The sequence below is a fragment of the Idiotropiscis lumnitzeri genome, chromosome 9 (assembly GCF_059441095.1).
Source record: "Idiotropiscis lumnitzeri isolate Australia: NSW breed Sydney's pygmy pipehorse chromosome 9, RoL_Ilum_1.0, whole genome shotgun sequence".
In the NCBI taxonomy this organism is placed as follows: domain Eukaryota; kingdom Metazoa; phylum Chordata; class Actinopteri; order Syngnathiformes; family Syngnathidae; genus Idiotropiscis; species Idiotropiscis lumnitzeri.
Window position 1 is genome coordinate 15615613 of NC_142399.1, and position 24793 is coordinate 15640405.

The following is a 24793-nucleotide window of genomic DNA, read 5'->3' on the forward strand; positions in this document are numbered from 1 at the left end:
CATCCAGCAAAGAGGCCATAAATCAAGCTGGCTGCCGGCCTCTCCAGAAGGATGTTTTCATAGGCTCTGCACTGAGTTTTCATTGGGTCAAGTACATTAACCTGCAACCCTGCACACCCTCGTCCCCCAGAGTCTGAGATGAATTAAGATAATGCATTAGATTTTATATCGTTCTTTTCTGAACACTCAAAGATGCTGTGCAATGGATACATTATTCATGCGTTCACACATGTTCTCTTGCCTTATAACCAGATTTTACTCCAATAAACTATGATTGCGCTCCAAAATTGCAAATCTTCATTCAGGTAGCTGCCCACTAATCCGTATTCTAATCAGCCCAAATTTGAATGCATTACTTCAAAAGCCTCACAGAAAGAAAAAACAACTCCTTGGTTATTCCTTTCAATACTTGAAGTGTGGGCTGGCACTTGAGAAGCACAAATGTGTGTATATCGCCAATTAAAAAGTCACATTTTGAAAATATATCCCATTTACAACTATCAAATATGGGTCCCAAGTTTTAGTTCAAAAGAGTTTACATTATTGTTTGTCCCGCACCCAAACGACACATCAAAAGAGGTTCATCATCAAAAGAGCTGTTCTTTCTCCAACCCTTTGGAATAGTCTAAATGTGCTAAATTGATGCCTTAAATAAAAAAAAAATAAATAAAAACTTTTTTGTAGATGGGCCTTTTTTCAAGAAATGTGCAAGTGCTGTATGTCGTAAACAGTGTTACATGAAGTTTTATTCAAAAGATGTGTGTGTTATCCAGGTGTCATTTTTTCTCAGGCCATTGAGTTGATTGCAACTTGACTGCTCTCTTTGTCCTAGAAGACATTTTGCATCTCATCCAAGAAGGCTTCATTAATTCATGCAACAAGGCTTGGTTCAAACAGACCTGTTGAGTTGGTGTGGAAAACCCAACAATTTATGCTCCAAACTGGAGGCCCGCCCTGCTACCAGGAATGGTATCAATCATAGTTCAAGTCTATAGGCCACTGAACGGCAAAGGTTTGCTGATGTTGATTGTTACCAGTGTTTCTTCAAGGTCACAAACCATCACAAATACATTAGCCAGGCGTTCGCCAATAGTTTGCAACCATTACAACTGGCGGTGATTGTCTGGTGAAGTCTTTGCGAGCGTTTGCAACCTTAAATGAACCCTGACGACAAATCAACATTCGAGAGGTGCGTGAAAATTCGCAAAACCTTCCCTGCTCAGTTGAATGCAGGATTAAGATGCCTTCCGAAGAGGTCTCTGTGGAAAAATCAAGATGTTGGATCGAAACGCCCTCATTAATGTTCCATTCAGTTGTAAAAAGGTAGGGAGCGAGTCACGGGGGGGACATTGTTTTTGTTGTTGAAGGCGAAATCATTGAGTTTCTTGAGAATGTTCTAAAGGACGCTATTGCATGTCAGAAATAGTTAGTGTGGTAAGCCACATGCTCTGTTTAGAGATGGTATTCACCCGAGACCCTATTATGCCTGTCGTCCTCCATCGTCTGTCCCCGACCTGGGCACCCTTTCATCACCGTTCCTCCATCCTTATTCATAAACAATATGTTTTACATATGTTCAAGAATTTTTCTAAATGCTATATGAATGAAAAAACATTCAGTTTGTTTTTCAAAAATGTGTTTGCTATTACATTTGCAAATGCACAACTACGTTGGTAAATGTAAACTTGAATATTACAAACAGAAAAAAAACACACTCGGAAATACTATTGCTACATATGATCCAGTCATAGATTGGTTAATCATGACACGAATTTTGCCACACTGTTATGTGGCTGTCCCCAGCAGCTTTGTAGGTGGTACAATCACTCATTATCACAGTGGTTGTGTTGAAAGTCGAGTCGTGGTGCATAATTTGTTTTCGAAACAAACGTTAAAAGCTTTATTTGAACCCCAAACTGTGTTTGCTAAAAATGTTGGCATGTTCCATGAGTGGATATTAGTTTTGCATTTGAGGTGCTCATGCACATTGACCATGAAGTGAAAAAAAAGTGGGGAAGTAGTTAATAAAAGATCTATTGCAATAATTTAGACACGAGCACACTATGCATCTTGGAAATGGCATTGGATTGTGTACCAAATAGAATGCAGGCTTTCTGATCTGAGGTGAAAAATATATATTTTTATTATCATTATTATTATACATTTCAACACTACCATTTTAGCATATAATGAAACAAAAACATTTGTGTCTCAGTTTTTTTTTTTTTAGAACAACGGATTGAGAACAGAGGGATCAGGCAAGTGTTGTTAAATTTAATCTGAGCTAAATCAGAACCAAAAATGGAACTTGTCTCACTGAGCATAAACTGGATGCAGAACACAAGAATGGACAGTACAGTGAGCATCAGTTACATTTATTTCCCAATAATTAATATACACACCACACTTGCAATACTTGTCACATCTCTTCCAAATAATCTACTGATTCTCAACTGTGGGGCATGTTCTTTTTGTCGTTGTGGTCTACCTTCAGAAATGTAGCACACACAACTAATGATTGGATTGGCCAACACTAAAAAAAAAAAAATCTTTCTATTTTGTGATTTCACATTCAGAGAAGAGTAAGACTGACATTTGCAAAAAAAAATAAGCAATATATTGCAGGAGTAACAAGAAAATACAATTATTTAATTATTTATTTCAAAGGTGAAGCATGACGGAAAACATTTAAGAATCATTGCTTTTATAATCCGTTTAGCGTATGTTTAAATGCATGTGTAATATGATTTGAGAACAAATTCCGCAATGCATAATCTACTGAGTTTAGCCTTGAGCGATCCCTCTTGCATTTCCCTCTATTTATCACCCTCTCAGTGCTTTGCTTGAGTGATACTACACAACTAAAGTGTTACGAAACAGAGATTGTGTTTAGTCCTGAGGAGTGACAAGGAGATGAAGGAGGGAGGTGAGAAAATATGCTAAAATAGGTGTGCCTGACAAAAAACGGTTCACTGAGCATGTTGGCGATTTTAAAGCTTTTACATTAAATTGAGTTTGTCTCACTTTAATTTTACAGTAATGACCCTTTTTTGTCTTTGAATAATGATGTAATTTTATACCGTATGAAGTATGAACATCGATGTGCATATGCAATTGTCGTGTAACGATAATGAAAAGATGCCATCGTTGAATGGTCACTGTTGTTTTCACATTTTTTAAAAAAAAATATATCTAAATCTATTATTTACTGAAGGTCCTCTAGACAGGAAGATGGCAATAAATGATGTTGAAAGTCAGCAGGCCAGATACAGCTAGTCATCTTGTCCCCACACACCATCAACTATTAAAAAAAATAACAAAAAAAAGCAACTTCTCAATAAATATCTTTCTGTGTAAATGGAGAGGGAACAACAATAGCTACACTGTATTTGCAACCAATTAGATGATACATTAATGTTGCTTAACCATCAAGTAAGATTGTCACAGTTCGGATGCAAGATCGAAAGTTTACGATAAGAGGAATACACAAATGCGTAATCGGTGCCCTTAATTTATTGCATTTTTTATCGTACAGTTCTCGTTGCATGTAGACCCACTATTCAACGACATAGGCTTGGAAGGAGAATGCGATTTTTTTTTTTCCCCAGTGCAAAGGCCTCTCTCGCAAATGACATTCAAGAATGGCACAAAACTGATGTCCAGCAAACCAAAATTGAGTGTAAGATATTAGTTTGTGCACTTTTTCACAAAAATCACCTCACATAAATTTTAATATTACTGAGGTATTACTTTTGTCCTGCATGTCATTCCAAATCCCCCCAAAATGATTAGGCCTACTCATGTTGTAGTGTAAGGCAGCATAAGAGCTGGTGCTAGCGCAACTAAGCCATGTCTGCCATCTAGTGGTGAATGGTGATATTACAACATAAAACTACACAGATCAAACCCACTATTCATGGGGGAATAGTGCCCCAGGAAAACCATGAATAATTCCTGCCCATTGTAATGCATTGGAAAAAAATGTAAATCCAAAATATTCTCAACAAAAAGAAAAAAAACAAAACAAAACACTGATTCATCTTGGTTAGGATTTTTTGCAAAAAAAAAAAAAAAAAAAGCTTTTGTTTGCTGCCACCAAACAACAAAACAAAGCAAACAAATTCACAAAACAGTGAAATATATCTGCAAAAGATTTCAAGCCATGAGTATTTGGGGGTCCATTGTAATAGAGGAAACATGTTTATAATTTCCCACCCCCAAACTCCCCCAAAAAGTTAATTTTGGGGGGAAAATTAATCAAGGGCCACTCAGAGTGCGGTCGCAGGCCGCCACCAGTTGCCCATCCATGCTTTCGAAGCAAACACATGCACATAACTCCAGTCATACAAAAGACGAACAGTACACGCATGCACTTATGCACGCACATGCACACAAACACTTAGCTTGTGTATATAATTTACTGCTCTTAGTCAAACTAGCTGCTGTGCTCTGAACCAGGCTAAAGCGTCCAAGTCACACCATAGTAAGCAGATTTATGACACATGCTTCAAACTCAAACCAGAAATGAGGGCAGAAGGCAGAGTTTTAGGGACCAGATAAAACATGACATACATTAGAAGGCCAATAGAATCCGCTCTCTATTTTTGATTGCAAATCTCCTCTTGAGAGGATCGAGACGATCACAGTTTGGAGCGTGAGCAAGGCCGCATGCATCCAAGATAGATTGTCAGTCAATTGTAGGGGCCGCCAATGCACCCTTCAACATTAATATTTACTAAGGGGAAGACTTTTCTTACCTGTGATGCACTATATATGTGATGATGGAGGCAAAGAGGCAGAGCAGCATGACCGCCGTGCAGGCATACACGACCGGGTGCAAAAACTCCGCTGGGTATGGGGGGAAAGACAGCACCTTCTTCAGATCCTGGGGAATAGAGGGAGCGAAATGGAGATTAGAGGAAAGACGGCAATTTCATGACAAATAATTTCAGCGGTTCAGTCTAATCAGGAATAAAAATGAGAAAGTGTTTGACCTCTAGGTTTACAAAATCCCAGAAATGTCACCCAAGGAAAGATGATGAAATGAACAAATATAAAGTTGAGCTATGCCACAGTATATTTTTAGAAGACAGACAAGCACAAGTAAAATACAAATAACCTTCCAGAATATCTCTTGGAGTTTGAATGCTGAGCTTAAGTTGATTTACAGAGCACTTGACAAAAAGTAAACACAGCTGGAACAAAGCGACATGCTATCCAGTTCTGAAGACAAAGAATACCGTTGATTCAACGTTGCATTCAGGTGTTTACGTATTGCATTTTGGGAATTTTGGGAATTTTGTTGACACTGTATGAGAGATATATTACAAAAGCAAATTCATGTTTTGATCCTTTTCATAAAAATGTTGTCACCGGCTGTGTTTATTAAGTATTATCAGCACTGCGCCACTGTGATCTAACTCAAAACACAGTAAATATATTATAATAAATAACATTATGAGCTTTGTATTAGATCTGTTGCATTGGAAAAAGACAAAATGATACGTTCCATTCTGATGGACTGATAGTATGGCAAATACTGGACGCTGGACTATTGGATAGAAAAACAAGATGGGAAACTGTATGAAACATTTTTTGCCTATGAGCCTGTATTTGATCAAGCAAGGATGTGGTTCCAAACATACAAGCTAGATAGGGGATATTAAAACAACTGAACAATGGTATTTATGTTTCACCCAAAAATTAAGCATACATTATTTCCATAGCCATGTCAGCGCAAGTGACCACGTATTCATTCGCATCCCCAAAAGTCACGGTTGTCACCACAACTAACATAATACCCAGCGCTTAATACAAACGTTCACGAGGCACTATGGAAACGTGACAAAACCATTAGCTCCCTACGATACAAGCAGCCAGAGGATATATACATAGTTGTAGGTGATTTGAACAACGTATAAAAATTCTCCCAAATTTTAGCGTGCATATTGCCGTACTAATGTGGGTGGATAACACGCTGATGAGTCTCTGGAAGGAAGCCCGTCGAGCAAATCGTAAAGCCTTTCAAACAAAACAAATGAGGACGATTGGGAAGCCAAACGGCAAGCCCAGTCACACTTCAAAAATGCTCGTCAAGGAACGATGTGCCTCATGGCGACGCTTTACTGAAACAATGGAAGGCCACACTTTAACCGCTCGGTGAGGGAAAGCACTCAGACAAAATAAAACAGCACAATTAAGCGCTTAGTATAAATCAAATGTGGGAATTACCAAGTCTCCAGAAGAAACACAGAACGGCCCACTCGATATCCTTTCACCAGGTAGTGGTGAGGTGGATGCATGGGATCCGGAGTCAAATTCAAATAATGAGGATTCAACACCTATCAACAACAATTTAGTGTGTTCCATTCGCTCGGGGGAACAGACGCCTCCTCGTCTCCTTACATGTTGGATGAGCAGCAAGGCAAGTGGTCTCCAGCTACAAGTACCTTGGAGTCCACATTTCTCAGAACTTCACCGGGAGCGGATACACTTCTTGTCTGCTTAAAAGGGCTCTCGAAAATCCTCCGGAAGTTGAGACGTGTCGAACTGCACAACCACAAGATGGAAGAAAAGCGTCTTTCTGGAAGTTGTTATCCTGATAAACCTCAACACCCATGCCCCTCTCACCCCCATCATGGACTGTTCACTCTGCTAGCCTCTGGGAAGAGGTACTGCAGTGTGCGGTGCAGGACCACCAGGTTCTGCAACAGCTTTGTCCCCCTAGCCATTAGACTGTTAAACGGTCAATCACACATATAGTAAGCCTACCCAGCTGTTACCCCCCCACTTGCGTGTTTGCACTCTACAAACTTTCTATTTTTTTGCACTGTTGTACATAAAATCCCTTTTCTAGATTCCTACTCAATACGACATATTTATATCTGTATATTTAAGGAACTGTGCGGGTCAGATGTATCGACATTTCGTTCTGTATACATGTGTACAAGAATGACAATAAAGTATATCTGAATCTGAATCTATTCATCCCTGGAATTTGAACACGTTCTACTTCTTTTTTTAAATACAAAAACCTTGTAAATGTCATCCGTTTGCACCTTTGCAAATGTTCAACCCGTGAATAGAGGTCTCCCTAATCTTTTTATCATATTTATTTAATCAGATTTTCTTTTTGAATTTTCTTTTCTTCTTCTTCTGACTTTCTGCGCTAACCTGGGAACTCTGATATCATATGGATATCATATTATGGCATGGCTTTGACTTTTTAGCTAAATTGCTAACTAAACTGCAAGCAGACAGTTTTTCTTATTTGACCTGTTTGTGTTTTTATCCAAGTAGGTGTGTTTGTTATTGTTATTTCATTGAAGATCACGTGATTCCCTCACTGTTTTGTTATCAATCAAGATTAGATGTTGGTCACTCCATTCATCACATATGAATAAGCTAAAACATTCTAAGATACACATTACTAGTCCTCTGCATAATCACAACCAAGCAGTACATTATAAATGTATCCAATCATGAGGCGGTGGCCGGCTGTGCATTTCCCACCTAGGCCTTCGGTGAAGTCCTTAGTCCAACATGAAAAAATCCCCCTCATAATACCGTTATTTATGAAACCACGGCTAGAGAAATAATATAAAGACACACACTGACGCACTACTGGGTGTTGCACGACCTGGCTTCTCTTGAAAGGTCCGTCTTGAAAATGGCCATGCAAGTATATCTGCAACCTCCTTCGATCATTGTGGGTTAAAAAAAGCAAGAATATAGTGTAGATGTTCGACCAGTCGCTAGTTATGACTTTCTGCTGGGTTGATTCCCCGTAGTGCTGCCCCCTCACAAGTGAATATCCAATCACAAGAAGACGCCCAGACGATTGTGTTTGAAGTCCTCAGACGAATAGTGCGTGCGACTGGTATTATTAAATCTGCCTGGCAACATGAGCTAGCAGAATTATGATTGGATAAAAACTCTCGCCTAAAAATACAACACTAGGATATAAGATGACATCAATGTGATGAATATGATCATGATATCTTGATTATGTTAGGCCAGCAGAGAAGGCCTTGAAGGCCTCACCACTGTCATGAGTGGAATGTTGAATCAGCCTTTTAATGAAATGACGGTGTAACTCCTAAAAAAGATTAATAACTACATTGGCAAAATTCTCTCTATGAGATAAAAGTCATTCATCTCCGCTAATGGACTGTGTTTGCCAGGATGAAAAAAGAGAATAGAAAAAGAAAATAGAAATAAATACTGCCTTTACAAAGGACAGCTTTTTCTTTTGTCTGAAAAATTGCGCTGATGATCGGCCTAAATGATTCAATGCACTGCACTTTCATTTGTGAACTTACAAAATAGATGCTTAATGACAAGACAGAGCATAAGTGGTTCCAACATATCAACAGTTTCACCCAGTTTGTTAATTCATGTTTAACAAGCAAATATTGTGTTTGTATTTACCCTCAGAGCGATGTCAATGAAGGACAATTCAAATTGGTTAATTACAATTACAACGATATGCAATGATGTTGATGGAAAACAAACGCCCAAGGCAACGGAATGTGCTGAAAATAAGCTTTCATTCTGTGACCTAAATTCTGCATGTGAAATAGTACGCCATAGTTTCATTTGTGAGAAATATCTACACAGCCATCAAGACAGTGGAAAGTCAAAGAGAATATTGACAGTTGAGTTGCATGACGGAAAAACAACTCATCCATTCAGTTTTGGCGGCTCCATGGCTGGATATAACACACCTGTCTTCAACCACACAGCTCCTCCATTTTTGCTAAGTCAACCCCAGACTTTCATCCTAGCTCAGGACAATGTTGGGACAAGGATATATGACTATGGACATCACAGAAGATATCTATTGAGACATTGAGGATAAGAAGAGACAATGTATTTTGACTGGAGAAAATGTCTATGAAGAATCCTTTTTTTCCCCACAGGAGAAAGTTTGAATTTGGGCCATAAATGAAATATTTTTGACACAGCCTCCGAATCAGGAAGAGCTGAGGAGAAGCCGGAGACAAACATTTTATTAAAACGCAAGAGGAAAGAGGTGTGCTTGGTTTGCTGAGTCGTAGTGAGTAGGTTACAGCCTGGCGTGAAGCAGTTGGGATGACTACACACACATCCAGCTTTAACAGAAAACTGTGTGAATTATTACTGAGTGAGCTGCTGCCACAAGTGAAGGAGAAAAGAAAAAAAAGATCTGTGCCACATCACAAAGATTACCAGGGATTTTCCTTGTCCTGAAAATGAAAAGAAAATAGAGACAGATCCCAGTCAGTCCCTCACCAATGGTTCACCAGTATTAGCTTGTCAATAGAAGGCGTAAGGGCGCCGCCCCCCTGCCCAGGTGAGTCACCTTGAAAGGGACCAACATTTAATAATGAAAATTAAATACTATAATTAGGCTTTAAGCAATCGGAGAATTTGGGGTAAATTAGCTAGATTATAAAACTAAGCTTGATCATCAATTCACCCTATTTAAAAAAAACTTTTATATTTACAGTCGACCACCACTATAGCGAATATCCACGTATAAGTGACACCAATTGAAATGCATCAGAAAAAAATCATTTAAACTTAAAAAATATTTCTTAAAAAAAAAAACACTGAATAACATTACATATAACATGTTATGTTAACTTGTTTAAAACTACTCATTATCTGACATTAATAAAAAAAAATGCAAAAACATTGCCAGTTATTCAGGAGGCCAGAGTTACTTAAACTTTTGGCTGACGCTAAATGGTATCGCTATCTTGGTTCAACAGCTGTAAACAAGTCCATACACTTGTTTGTCACCAACGGCAACTTCCTGGCTCCACATCCTGCTCATGCTTCCTGCTCCTTTTTGGCTCGTATTGGAATCGGGCTGTGTTGTACAAGTCCCGGTACCCGGAGATTGAAATAATTATTTTGTCCAACATCATTTGTACACTTTTTTACCTGCACTGTCATGGTTCTGTTTTGTCTCGTTCCATGTCACGTTTATGTTTTGCTTTGTCCAGCTGGAGTGGGGGCGTTTCCCTCCAGCGCTTCGTTCCGGGTCATGTCATCTCTGGCTGGAGAGACGCACTCTCCGGCTACGCACCTGAACGCATCACGCTCATAATCAACTGGCGATTGCAGGATTATTCCTTTTGCTCACGCTCATGTTACCAAGTTGCGAATTGATAGAAGTCTAGTTGTTCCCGTGATTTATGATCTTAGTTCAGCCGTAAGTAATTTCCTTGTTTAAAGTTATTTATCTTGCTCGTGCTATCTCGCGAATTGGCATTCCTGGTCCTTCCGAGGCAAGCGATTTTTGTTCCGTTTTCTGCTTTTGCAAGCAAATTTGTTCCGATTGTTATTTTCCTGGTGTGTTTTCCACTAGCGTCATTTGTTGTACTTTGTCGGTCTCGGGCCTGATTTAATTATCCCAAGGATTTTAGGAAATTATTATATGGATTGACAAAACAAAAGTTTCACTTTTTCAAAGTCATTTTGTTTATGTCTCATTACGTCTGGTATAAATGTCCGAAAAAGAACAACATAACAACAGTCAAAAACGGTGATGGTGTTGTGATGGTCTGGCGAGGTTTTAGTCTTTCAGCACCTGGATGATTGTTCTGATTGACGCAATCATAAATTTTGATCTTTACCAGAAAATCATGAGGGAGAATGCAGGACCAGCAGTTTGTGACCCCAAGCTGAAGTGCATGTGAGTTCTGCATCACGACAACGATCAAAACCACATCACCAGTAAACCTCTGAATGGCTTGGAAAAAAAGATGGTTTTGAATGGCTTAATTTAAGTCCACACTTGAATTTGATTGAAATGCTATGGCATAACCTTTAAAAGGCCGTTCATGCTAAAAAATCCTCCAGTGCTGTTGAAAGCAATTCTGCGAGCAAGAGTGGGTCAACATATTTCCACAGAGTTGTTAAAGATTCATTGCCAGTTATATATAGAATAAACTTGATTTCAGCAGTTGTTGTTATAGTTGGTCCAATGAATTAAGTTTAGGGCACAGCCACTTTTTCACACAGGGCATTGAATAATCCCCACACCTCGCAATGAATCAAAGCACCATTTACAAACTGCATTTAATGTTTTCTTAGGTTATCTTTGTGTATATACATTCCAACCAATTTAATGCACCCATCCTCCCATTATCCGATCCGCTTATCCTCACAAAGCCACAGGTGGGCTGGAGCCTATCCCAGCCGTCTTCGGGCAGTAGGCGGGGTACATGTGACAAGTAGTTGCCAGCCAATCGCAGGGCAAACATAGACGAACGACCAACTGCGCTCACACTCATACCTAGGGGAAATTTAGAGTGTCCAATCAACCTGTCATGCATGTTTTTGGAATGTGGGTGGAAGCCGGAGTACACGGAGGAAACTGAGGCAGGGATGGGAGGAACATGCAAACTCCACACAAAAAGGCCGGAGCCAGGGATCGAACCACGCACCTCTGAAATATGAGGCGGACGTGCTAAACAGTTGGTCACCGTGCCACTCCATATAAATATATATAATCTAAATATATATATGATATAAATAAACAGTATACCTATGTAACTAAATACATATATTTTATAGGGCTGTACAGGATAAGTGGTGTCGAAAATAACATGATATGACTATACACTTCATAACTAACATAACTCATTTAATATTTTTCGAGTTCGGCGGGCCGGATTAAAACGTTTAACGGGCCGCATGTGGCGACCGGGCCGTAGTTTGTCCACGCCTGCTGTATAGTGTAGAAGAAGAACTCTCCCGTGTCAGTGTTGCATTCATCATAGCAATGCTGCCGAAGGACTTTCCCCCATTGAGCTGTGCATGTCGTAAAAAAACAAAACAAAAAAAACAAAAAAAAAACATTGATGTCATGTTCTTCTTTAAACTATAAATTCTTTGAGATTGAATCAACAGTGCATCTGCTGCTTGTAGTCATGTAGTGCACAACATTTTTACCCAGCTGCTCGAGCCTTATTATCCGCAGCATGTTTTGTGTTTTCAGACTGGGGCTGCTTAAAAGCCCTTCAAGACATTGTAACAGCCCGGTGGACTGTTGCCAAAATGGAACTGAAGAGACTTGCATCATCACCGTTGCAGTTTTCTGAAAAGCATCACTATGAATCAGTTGTGACTGAAGCCCAAGAAGCAGGCGAGGTAAACATGAACAGCAGGACACCCCATTCACACAAATAGCATACAGGCAGAATTTACTACCAGCCCAGTAGGAGATATTAACACTTTTACAGCTTGTTGATCATTCCTACTTTCAGCAGCAAAGCAGGCAAGATTTGCTCTCATAAAAGAGTTTTCTCATTCAGCTTTTAAATTCAAAGGATGTTGTTGAAATAGTTGTTGTACTCTAAAATATTACTGGATCCCAAACAACCAGAGATGGGCAGTCCGTCTCATTCTCCCTATAACACCCAAAATGCTTACTTACTTGCATTGGGCACGATCATGGAGAAAGAAGAAGAATGAGACAAATAAGACCACAATAAGCCCATGACAAGGTAAGCGGATTTGAATAGTAAATGAGCCAGCTAATGAAGTTTAAATAAACCTTTGACACATTTTTTTTTTCTTTTGGACGGGGCCGGCAACTTTTATGGATAAAGCCGGAGGGTCGAGAAAAAGGGTTAAGTGCCCAGCTCTGCAGACAACCAAAACATCAAAGCAACCGCAATGAATGAACATTTATCTTCAGGAAAGGCTGTCGACTAAATAAATTAAATTCAGTGATTCTACAAAAAAATAAAAAATACTTCATCAGGACCTTGAATGAGAGAACAGAAAATGCAGAATGTTCTGAAGCACAGTCTGTGCTTTCGTACAGTCGACATTCAAGTATTTGGAAAACTAAATACAATAAAGCAGACAGTACTTGTGATGTAATAGCAATGTGACATGACCCACATCTGAATTAGTTCACCGAAGACAGCTGGGATAGGCTCCAGCACACCCGCACCCCTCGTGAGGAGAAGGATAAGAAGAATTATGGATGTTCAGAACCCACTACGCAAATAATACGGGCATACCGAATAAAATGTATCCATTCATTAAACTTTTCTGCATTTTATTTTTCCTTTTAAAAAATAACATGATGATCACTTCCCAACAAATATTTTTAAATATCAAATCATGCATGCTGAGGGCTAAGACAAAAGGGGCAAGTACAACTGTTTGATGGTGACCGTTTGTTGGTGTAAAAAGGACTGAAACTATGTATTCATCACAGAGTGCTCGTATCGATCCGACATTGATACTTAATTGATATCGATATTGGGATTGTTACTTCCATACACCACCAGTTTAAATTTGCAGGAATGTGAAGTTGAAAAAATGAGTGCATTGTCAGCAAACCTTACCCAGACCAAAAAGTTTGAGAGATCCCTTCAACATGGAGAGATTTAAGCACAGAAATGCAGGCAAATGGAAAAACAAGTCAGGTGTTAATCCTTTGGGAAATCTACCAGGTAATTATCATGGTGGTCTATAGGGTAGCCTGAATACATATTTACATCTTATATTTCAGTAGTAGCAGTATTCATTGGCACAAAAAAAGGAATAGTTCTGATGTATTCAAGTGCTTCGGTTTTACTACATTTGAGCTACATATATCGTACAGCTTTCAATGTGCTGTGTAACATCCAGATTGTAACATTTCAAGCCCCTTTTTGACCTAGCTGTCATGATGAATGATGCGCTGGCCACTCGTGCAGCTCACAGAAGGGCCCTGAACAAGTCAAATCTGTTGCAGAACCAATCGCAGGAACAGCCAGCTCCAGGAACTACATTACCTCCGGGCCACTTATGATTTTAACTGCAATCATATGACATCACTGCACGGTGGCCACTTCATTACTCTGCTTCCACAGCACCACTATGTGACCGGCCCTTTGACAGCACAATTCATTAGAGCCATTACCATACAATGTAGTTTAGCCTGTTCTGGATTAGCACTGACATGTTACATCCGAACACGCCTCTATTGTCCCTTCGGCCTACGCAGCTAAACAGGTGCCTGAGCCCTTGCTTGTGTAGAAGCTCCAATTTTAATCCATGATCTGCAATCCCCTATCCAAAATCAGATTATAAAAGTCAATTAAACTTGATCTCATCCATAATCTCGGTGCTCAGGCATAGAGGGTGCAAGGTTATCGGGCCTACACAATGAAATGTAACAAACGCTGCTGAGTGCTTGCAGGTCATGTGTGTTTGTTGAGCCTCTCAGTTATGATTACGCATTGGACAATCTGTTCAACCTACTTTCAGGTAGTTGTAAATTTGACAAACATTGCGTATGATTGAAGACATTAAATTTGTAGAATCGGTGCAGTAATTTGTACATAATGTCTTCACAAGTATGCACTTTACTCTGTTGTAATGACAATAGTGACTGCAAGAGTGCACACAAATGCAGATTAGAAGGCGGAAATAGAGGAAGGGAAGAAAACAAATTAAAATCCTCTGGCGAACAGCCTGCAGCCTCACGGCTTGCAGCACTGTATTTTATCATCCTTGAGTGGCCCCATGAACACTGGAACGGAACCAGCCTAAGTGTGCAAATCAAACTCACTCTGGCTTCTCCCACACCCCACAGGATAACAGAGTGTGACAGAACACTGGTGAGACAGAACTTCCTGACTTAACAACAGCCTGAAAAATGGCCATGCACCATTAATGCGGTTCATCAATGATTCAGCGGCACCTTGAAGCTGTCACTCAGCTCATAGCTTTGAGATACATTCAGGCATGTAATCACCAGCGCCTGGCAAGTGTTCAGCACTGGACGCACCGCAACACAGTTATCAAATCCAGTAGAAGAGTATACAATCATCAAGGGGGAGTTGTTTCATTCGCATTCTTTTCTCAATAGACTCAGATCTGAAGTGTTGTCTTCCGCTCAAGGCTATCCAAACACTTTTAAAGAAGTTTGTGTAATCGTTGTTCTTGGGAGATATTTAAAGTGTACTATCCATTAAATGAGTCTTGCTCACAGCTCAGCCATGTACAAGCTCACAGTACTCCCTCACGTCCGCTGAACTAATTTAAGAATAAAAATGAATAGAGCTACGGGCAGCACAACTGGTTAGCAGGATGGCCTCACGGTGCAGAGGTCGTGGGATCGATTTCGGCTCCTGCCTTCCTGTGTGGAGTTTGCATGTTCATGGGTTTTCTCCGGGTACTCCGGTTTTTCCCTCACATTCCAAATTCATGCATGGCAGGTTGTTTGAACACCCTAAATTGTCCCAAGGTGTGAGTGTGCGAGCGAATGGTTGTTCGTCTTTGTGTGCCCTGGCTGGCAACCAGTTCAGAGTGTACCCCGCCCACTGCCCGAAGACAGCTGGGATAGGCTCCGGAACCTCCGCTACCCTCGTGAGGAGAAGCGGATCAGATAATGGATGGATGAATAGAGCTTCTAAAAGCCAAGAGACGGTTGCTTTTTTTTTTTCTTTTTTTGTATAAACGTCATCCCCATTCATTTCAAGCATGTAATCATCAAATTACATATCATTATAAGAAAGATCTCTTGCTTCAAATGCACACTGGCTACAGGGAGCCACCCAAACAGATTAAAATTCAACCTGAGATTTCATTTAGCAAACAGCGTCTCAGTGAAAGCGGATGTCATTCTCTTGGATATTTGCCGGTACTTGATTAACACAACTAAAATTCAAAGATGCCGATGTGTTTTTTATAATTTGCTGTCATCTCCAACCCATTTTCCAACATGTCCTGTAAAATGCATGACTGGCCTCCTGAAATGTGAACAGCCAGCCAAAATGTCCATTAGCACAAAGAAGATGTTTGTATACAAAAGTTGTCGGTGGCCTCAGCGTGACTAATTCCTGTACAACATGCTGGAGCGCTCTGCTGCTACATTCGCACTGGACACTGGGTGAATCTTCAAATGCTCAACTCCAACACAAACGTGACTATCCAAGATTATTAAACAAACATCCAAATTGTAAATCAACCACCACTTCCTATCACAATCCCTGACAATAGCTCAATGGCTACAAAACTTTTGCTTTTCGTTCTATGCCAGCTATATTGAAAATTGTAAGACGTCAATAACCCTTGAAATTGACTAATTATATTTCTACGATCGTACACGTCGATAGATTTTGCGCAAGTTGTCGACTTATGCTCCCTGGTTGTTACATCATAAGTGTTTTAAGGATGGGCAAGAACATAGAACAAAACGAAGCCTAGTGAATGGGTGAGTTGGGTTGAAACCTGATCAGGATATTTCCAAACGCAATTTGACACATAAAAAGCATGTGGAAAAGAATTGGCCCCTGCAGATTTTCTTGTCGTTGCTGCCGAAATGGTAAATATACAGAACGTTCACCGTGTGCAGAATTCTAGCGTTTCTCTTTAAGCGCTCTGAAAAATATACTGTTTTTAACCCCATTTATTTTTTTTAGTGAGTCCAAAACTTGCTCCCACAATTACGTCAACAATTACAAGATATAGAGGTGATTTTTGCAAGTTGATCAAATAAAATAATGTTACCCAAATTGATAGCTTTTAATCTTTTATTAAATGAGTTTCTTTGTTTTAATTAGACTGAGAGTATCCTCCTACTCATTTAACTTGGTGAAGGTGGTTATTACGGCACTTGTGAATTTGCTCTTTAATGAATTAAATATACAGTAATTGACTTAATCATGGTATTTAGGCTCCACTATTTATGTCTTATTCTCTGACAAATCTGAAAAATCTCTAGGATACTTCACTTGCACTGTTCAGTATCAAGTTATTACATGGAGTCAGACAGGATGCTTTTGCAAAACACACGTATCTGTTTATAGCCACTCTGCTGCCTCAAATAAAAATGAAATAAATAAACTAAAATATACAGGGGGATCCATGGCATTTAAAAATATGTAATAAACTGATTTTATAATGAACAAAATTGTTATTTTTAGCCAATCATTGTTAAACATCAGATCAAGTCATTTAATTATTTAACAGAATAAAAATAATCTTTATGAAATGTGCAGGTATTTTCTAAATAAATATAACAATATGAACTGAAAATAGAATTGACCCATCTCTTGGCACTCACAACACAATACACAATGTTGAGATGTTGCTCTCGATTCCAGATGAGCGCATCCTCAACATTTTGTCTCACTTCTTGTATCATGCAAGAATATAGAAACACTGAAAATGGAAATGAAAGCACATGCTGGAAACATCTTCCACGCAGTGCTCACACCCTGTTCTCAGCTTGCAGAGACAGCTTGTGCTGGTCCATATTTTTCCCCTTGCCAGACGATACATTTACCACATTCCTGCAAACGCAATCATAAATGACGATAGGGCAGCACTTTTTTAAAATTCTGCTCTGATACCGTTAACGGATAACAAGATAGGTAGGATGGAGCCAAAGTTGAGCATCGGCAGAGAAACAGAATGCAAGAAGCATCTCTAACAATGTATTACAGCCTGGCAGCAATGGTCTTGGAGGATAAATGAGCCTGCCTCCGTGGCGCTTAATAGCGTTACAGAGCACATGCGCATCTGTTGCTGACCACCATTTTCATGTGTTCTCTGCTTTGCTTTGCCCTCTAATTGTCTTTCCACAGTGCTGGTTGACTGCGTTGGACATTTAATGGCTCTACACTACGTGAAGTAAATCATTACCTCGTGATATCAGCACAGAGAGAAGCGCAAGAAATGCTGTTTGTGATAGGCAGGCTTGTATGAATATGATTTCATTTTAAGGTCCGCTTTATGTGGAGAATTATCTATTTAACATTATCATCAAGAGAGAATGAAGCAATGCCAGTTTAATGGAGTTCACATTCTGTTAACAACTGGTCAGGGGTGCAACTATTTTTGGATTTGGAAGGTACAAAAGGATAGCAATACCTCGGGTGGAAGTCACAAATATTTTTTTCACGCAACAATTGACCATTTATAATATTTTTTTTGAAATATGATCCATGAAGCCAAATTCTTTTAATATCCTTGTAAGACAGAGAGAGAAAGGATGGTGTTGAGTATGCACTTAAGTGGAAGGAAAATGCCCTACCAAACACGGTTTATGATAAACAGAAATGTACTTTCGCGACATGAGGTGTGATTGAAACAAATGGTCAAAACAAAATACAATGGGGAGAGGAGAGAAGATAAATATCCATTCAGTGCCGGAAGCGATGATGTCCCTCACTTCACAACCACAAAGCAATCTTAACGCATTTTTTGATTACGGTTTTTTCACAATGATCTCAGCCCACACATATGGGGGAGAGATTTACCTCAAAATTATTCACTCAAATATATCGGCGATTTACACGTTTGAGAATCAGTGGCCATGGACTTTTATTTTTGAGGCAAAGGTCCGGCAGTTTTCAAGATATTCACACGCAAATTCAGAGAGGCCTATTCGTCCTCCATCCTCTAGGAGCCAGTGTTGCTCTCTCCATTGAACGGGAAAGGTACGAGTCATCACTTTTGTCTAATTATTGTAGATTACAAAAAAAACAAAAAAAAGCTTTTCCGTGATCATCCGTTATGTGTTTATTTAAGAGAAGTTTGGAAATGACCGAAATTTGTCTCAAGTTTTCTGTGCCTTGACCCTGCTGAGCAGCAGAATTAGCAGAAAAATGTCTTCCGGTTCACGGTAAAGGCAAGTCATTTGCCCCTCTTTTCATGCAGAAAATATATAGTGTGTCAAAATTGATGAGTGAGACGTTTCATCGATGCAGTTTCTCGTTTACATGCCCTTGAAAGGCGAAGGTGTGCAGCGTTGTGATTATTCAACTCATTATTCAAGTATCTGCCCTTTTTGTGGTTGTGAGACGCCCACTCAACTCAGAGGAGTTGAAGAATAAAGTACTTTATTTTTGGAATAACTGAAATGCATTTTAGAATATGAATTACGCTGTGTTCAGCACATTTCAAGGAGGATGGTTTTTTTCAAGGTAAGCTTCCACACAGATTGCAAATACATTTGCAGGTTTTAAACGACACACCGACATACAAATACACACACACACACACACACACACACATTGATCAGTCCCCTCTGGTGGCTGCAACATTTGCCCAGCAATACCAGGGAGGTGGAAAAAAAATGAACTTTTGGGGAACCATCGTTCTGCTGTGGCCACCTAAGGATGCCCGGTTGCCGGGCAGAGTTCCTCTTAATTGCCTGCTTAATTCCAACAGACCCAAAACAATGAAGAGACATGGTGGCCACCACAGACGGGCACTTTAAGCTATTTTGACGGTTCGTGAACGTGGCCCCTCTCATCATCATCCCAAGCACTTCTGTCCTTATTTCACCACAGCTTGCCCTCCCCACCCAAAAAAAAAAAAAAAAAAAGAAAGCGAGAAAAGCCCACGGCACAGGTTTCCTGATTCTTGCTTAGGTTTCAAGTCTTGGAGGCGTACAATGCAGCCAACTTTCCTACCCGACTGGGAGTATCTAGTGTGTGGACTGAATTGTTTACAACTGTGTAAAGGTCACCCAAATTAGCATTTTGCTGCCAACACAACTACGGTCAGTCACAAGACTGACTGACATTGTCTAAAGTTTTTTTAATGGAGATCAAGTTCCTCCGCGTCGGCTTGAAGTAAAGTGAAGCCATTCCCTCCCACATACAAACATGGTGAACACATACAAGAGAAGCGTCGTTTTGTGATCGTTCAGATTTGGTCTGAAGTAGTGTATTGGTGGATTAAACCTGCAAGACAGGCAGAGCGTGTTTCTCTCAATGAAATAGCCGTCCGTGCGTACTTGACCCGGTTAGGGAGAATTACAGAGATGGATGAAAACTTAGTTTCATCTTTGCGTCGTCTGTCCTTTTTAAAAAAAAGATTCTTGTCCTCCGTCGCCAATATGGCCCGGGACGGACGGCTCGTCCCGTCCCTGGCATGGAATGCCCTTCTCTGGTAACAACCACTTATCAGGAACTATAGTTTTCCATATCAAATAAAGGAAAACAGCAACCCAATCAGAACAACACTTATAAATTTACATATTTTTCAAATATTAATGATAAAACTAACAGTTAAAAAAAGCGGTTATTTCTGACCAAAACATAGCATCCTACCCATTTTCAACCCTAGGTATCTTGCAAACCCAATAAAAGAATTTCAAATATTCTAAAAAAAATAAATAAATAAACAAAATAAAAAATGGGGTCCTTTAGTCAAAATTGTGTGGCTGATGGACCTCATGCATTCTATTCTCTAATATTAACCATTGATGCAATGTAACATTTTCGAGACAACACAACCATGCAACACTCTACCGCATTACCAGAATTGACACACATATATCAAGCCTACCATTTGCTGGCTATCAAGCGAGACACTAGTGTCAAGTATTTTTCTAATATCTTCACTCAAACAGCACCAAGGGTCCGAATATAAATAACAATCCAAGAAGATTTTAATCAACAAAATGCAAAGTAGACATCAGCAACAACAGTAGAAAAAACACAAAGCACTACTAAGGAGCACAAGCTCAGGAGTGTGCAAAAACCAACTGTGCTGTCTATTGGGTACCAAGCCACACAGAAAGACTGAATAAAAATTATATAATTGATAAACAGAGTGTGAAAAAAGTTTACATTTGAAAGTCAAGTGCATCCACCTATGCCTCTGTCGAAACGCTTCTCCTTGGCTATGTGATTCAGGGAAAAAGCAAGCCTAAACATACACGCTACTAAAAAAAATTAACAGGTGAACTTGACAAGAGCAAAGGACAAAGTTCAGCATAGTGGTGAATTGGATTTAATGTTTAGTTTTTTTGGGCGGGCGGGGGGGGTGTTAGTGTGTCGATGCCACTGTAAAGCCTGACCGTTGTGCAAAAAAGGTTGGGGGAGCGCTACACTCACTCACATGATGGGAAGAAATCACCTTTGATGACAATTGAATCTCGAAAAATTGTCTGAACTTTGGGAAATTCAACCCCAACATATGGTTGGACACAGTGTAAAAATTGACAATCAACAATCCAAAGGAGGAGGGGTGAATTTACCATCAAGCAAACATAGCCAATTGCCCGGTGTACTAAGATTTTTCCAAGGACCCCAAACGTCTCATGAAAACTGATTAATAATGTTTTACTTCAATTAAAGTTTTTTGTATTATTCCTAATTCATGCATTTAAAAACACATTAAAGTATTTGATTCACTATTATCATGGTCACGCCCCACCCCCCACACCCCCCCCTGCCACACCCCTTCTTCAATCACCTTACTGCACACAGACTTAATTCAGGAAGACAGCAGCAAAACAAACGTATTGTAAGTACGAAGAGTTACCCGAGTGGAGCAGAAACGAGAAGACAAGAGGGAAGCAAAACAGTTTTCAACAAATATCAAAAGGTTTCAAACTTTTTTAGGTAGACAAATGTGGATAAGTGACAACGACAACTTCAAGAACCAGATGCTATTTTATATATAGCACTGCTGCCAGAGTCAGTGTCAGAAGAGGAAACTGCCGGGGGAGGAGTGGAGAGTGACACAGGTGAGACTTTTTATCACAAAGATATGAGTGTAAAAGATGTTCAAATGGTGAACTATTAATGTTATTATCAATTACAGTAAGAGCATTGTGGTGATTCACTTGTTAGATAACCATCCTCCAGAAATATTTTCGGGACTTTATCTAGCTCAAGAAATAGAAGATTCACACATTTTAGGTGATGCTAATGTATTAATATCAAGAACATTTGATGGTGAATATTCCCTTGAAAAGGCACAAGGGGAACATATAAAAATGGTTATGCAACTCGGTATATAACAATATATTTTTCAAAATCATCACAATGATGGCATGTGCATGTGTCACGTTTAAGGCTTAGTTGATGTCTGTGCTGATGGAGTATTGCACTAATGGTACCCTGCTTGGGACTGGAGATACTACAGATTGTCTGCTGCGCTTGGCAAAGATTAGATTTTTATTTATTATTTTTTTTTGTGTGTGTGTTAATGTGAGGAACACGTTATAGTTTTACTTGTATCATTTTCAAATTGTGTGGTAATAATTAAAGATGAGGTCTCAACATGGGCCAAAAACATTAGCTCTTTCTTCAACTTTAATGATGCTCCATGAAATGTTTCCAATGTCATTTAATTAATTAAAGCTTTATTAGTGCAACAGATGGCAGCAATGGGCATTTAGTGTTTGAGTAAGAGACATGATTCCAAACACTCTGCCTCACCTCTTTCAGCCAGGTGTCAGGTATTGTATATATATTTATATATCAGACATTCAATCATCAACAAACCCCAATTACAATGTTGATACAGTCATAAAAAATACATAAATACAAAATACAATGATTTGCAAATCCTGTTCAACCTAAGCAATGAACAACATTATGAGCAAATAATCCAACAGTTTAAGAACAATAATTCTCAACGTATTCCCATTACAGGGAATTTAGGGATGTCATTACTTATGGTCCATAATAGCATCATAAGATAAGAGAAATCTCAGCACATAAGTGGCATGGCTGAAAAACATTGAATGCCCGTCACCTTTAATCCATCTAGCGGCACTGCATTAAAAACTGACATCATTGTGTAAAGTGTATTTCCGCATGGACTCAGAACACTTGAAAAAAGCATTGTCAGCTAACACAGTTTATCGCTACATCTACAAATGCATGTTAAAACTCTACCAAGGAAAGTGAAAGCCAAATATCAGCAACACCCAGAAATGCCGCTCGCTTCTACACTGATCCACAGACGCGAAAGAAGAAAAGAGTGCTGTGGTCTGATGAGTCCACATTCCTGCACATCTGTAAAGGCACCAACAACAGATGTTGCCATTCATGCAACATATTGCACCCCACAACACTGTCAAGAACACTTCTCAACATTTGGATCTCTCCATAAAACAGCACTATTAAGTAAAGCAAATGTCGTCTTTTGGGACGGGGCTAAAGCATGAAATGAGATAAGAGGCTTAAAGATGCACAAACAGCAAGACAACAGATATGGTGTTAAACGCATCGTCAATTCAAATTTAATAACATGGCTTGAAAGTCTGAGAGACTTTGACAGTTTGGAAACAGCAACAAGCGAACAGTCATCAAAGAATGTGAGAATAAACACCCAAAATAGTGAACATCATGTTCACTTTGTTTAAATCCGGTATCATCCAGAAAGCAGCGTAGAGACTTTTTCTTTATGTATAGACAAAAGGAACAACCTTTTTGTTCCCTTTTTTTCTGCAAAAGGGTGGTTAGAGTTTTACCTTGTTGCAACTCAAATGTCAATGTCATAATATAAAACAAAGCACATGTCATTTCCTCGCACTGAATTGTTCAGTCCTTGACTTTATCATGTTCACAAGCCATCCCCGAGGCCCAGTTCGTGGTGATTTATCTTGTAGCTAACTCATAAAACAAAATCAGACAATCAAAAGTAGTCGTCTGTAATCCTCCTGCAATGACACTGCACTGCTAATTGACACTGTGTTTGTCAACAAATCTCACCAGAATAGCAAAACCAATTAGGCAACCAACCTAATTACTTTTTTTTTTTTTTTTTAAACGTTTCCCATTATCTATTTAAATCCTGTGCCACTTTACTTGTGAATGACTTCGGGCAAAAACAACAATAACGTTGATCCTCGCCTTACAGAGACACAACACACAACCAAATTCCAAGCTGTAGTTAAATATACAGTATGTTTCAGTCTGAGTATTTTTTATAAAATAGTTTTAATGTTCTAACGCATGCATTGAGGTCAAATAATCCAAAAAAGGGTTGCTGTTTACTCCCATGAGGTCTTCAACTATTCCATTATGTGGAGCAAGCTGAGTACATATTTACTGTACGTGTGTGAGTGTGTGTATGCTTTGCACCAAACGTGCCCTTGCAAGTCTTGTACATAGTACAGGTATTCCAAAAATAATGAAAATAAATATTGCACAGCTGATTTTTGCTTACTTATGTTGCACTATTTATTCTATCTTCTTCGATGTATGTGAGTAAGGTCATTGTATGACCCTTACGAGCCTGATATGCTAAAGATTTTCCCATGCAAAAATGGGTATTAACTTCATAAAAAAAAAATCTGTACTACACAAAGCAGAAAGGCCTAATTTTTAAATAGGGCAGTCTCCGCCACTTTTATAAGTCAGACCACGTGTGCCACAATCACAGTACGACACATCATGCCAACCAACAAGTTATGCAATCTGTTGGAGTGAACATGATATTAAGGGCCTGCTATTTGAGATCGTAATCAATAAGGACCCATGTGCACACTTGCACAAAACAAAAAGTATGTAAGTATTGTAATTAATCTAACTAAAATCTACTTTTGAAAGATGGGAAGCACGAGTTAACATGCAGTCCCTGATACCAGACACATACTTCAAATCACATTAAAGTCATTGACCCCGTATGTTTGCCGATTGTCCATGCGCCGCATACATACACTAAAGCGAATGAACAATTGTCTCCATCAGAGCATGTAGAAAACAATTGATTTGAGCTGCTTGAAATCAAGAATGATCTAAATGATGTCAAATGTTCACGTGGAAAAATATTATTCGTAGAACTTTTGGTCTTTATTCAAAAATGATGCGCATCAAAGCCATAACATCTACATAAAAGGCAGTGGGAACATTTAGTTATGTATTGACATGCATCCATATCTATTCACATCTATTTTCTGTACTGCTCCTCCTGTTAAGGGACACGGATATCAGGAGCCTAACTTGTAAAATCTTCTCATCATTAAAAAGCCAATATAAATAGTGATACCCATGACAAACGCGTATTTCTGATGATATTTTTCTATGCCCTTTGACTA

At 39.2% G+C, this 24793-nt stretch overlaps 1 protein-coding gene across 1 annotated transcript in view; it reads right to left on the reverse strand.

The window, feature by feature from the left end:
* Positions 1 to 24793, reverse strand: part of adgra1b (adhesion G protein-coupled receptor A1b) — a 157203-nt gene that overhangs the window by 23614 nt on the left and 108796 nt on the right. Inside the window, exon 15 of the mRNA XM_088305075.1 lies at positions 4758 to 4885. Coding sequence (XP_088161201.1) covers positions 4758 to 4885 — 128 coding nt within the window. The remainder of the gene's footprint in view (positions 1 to 4757; positions 4886 to 24793) is intronic.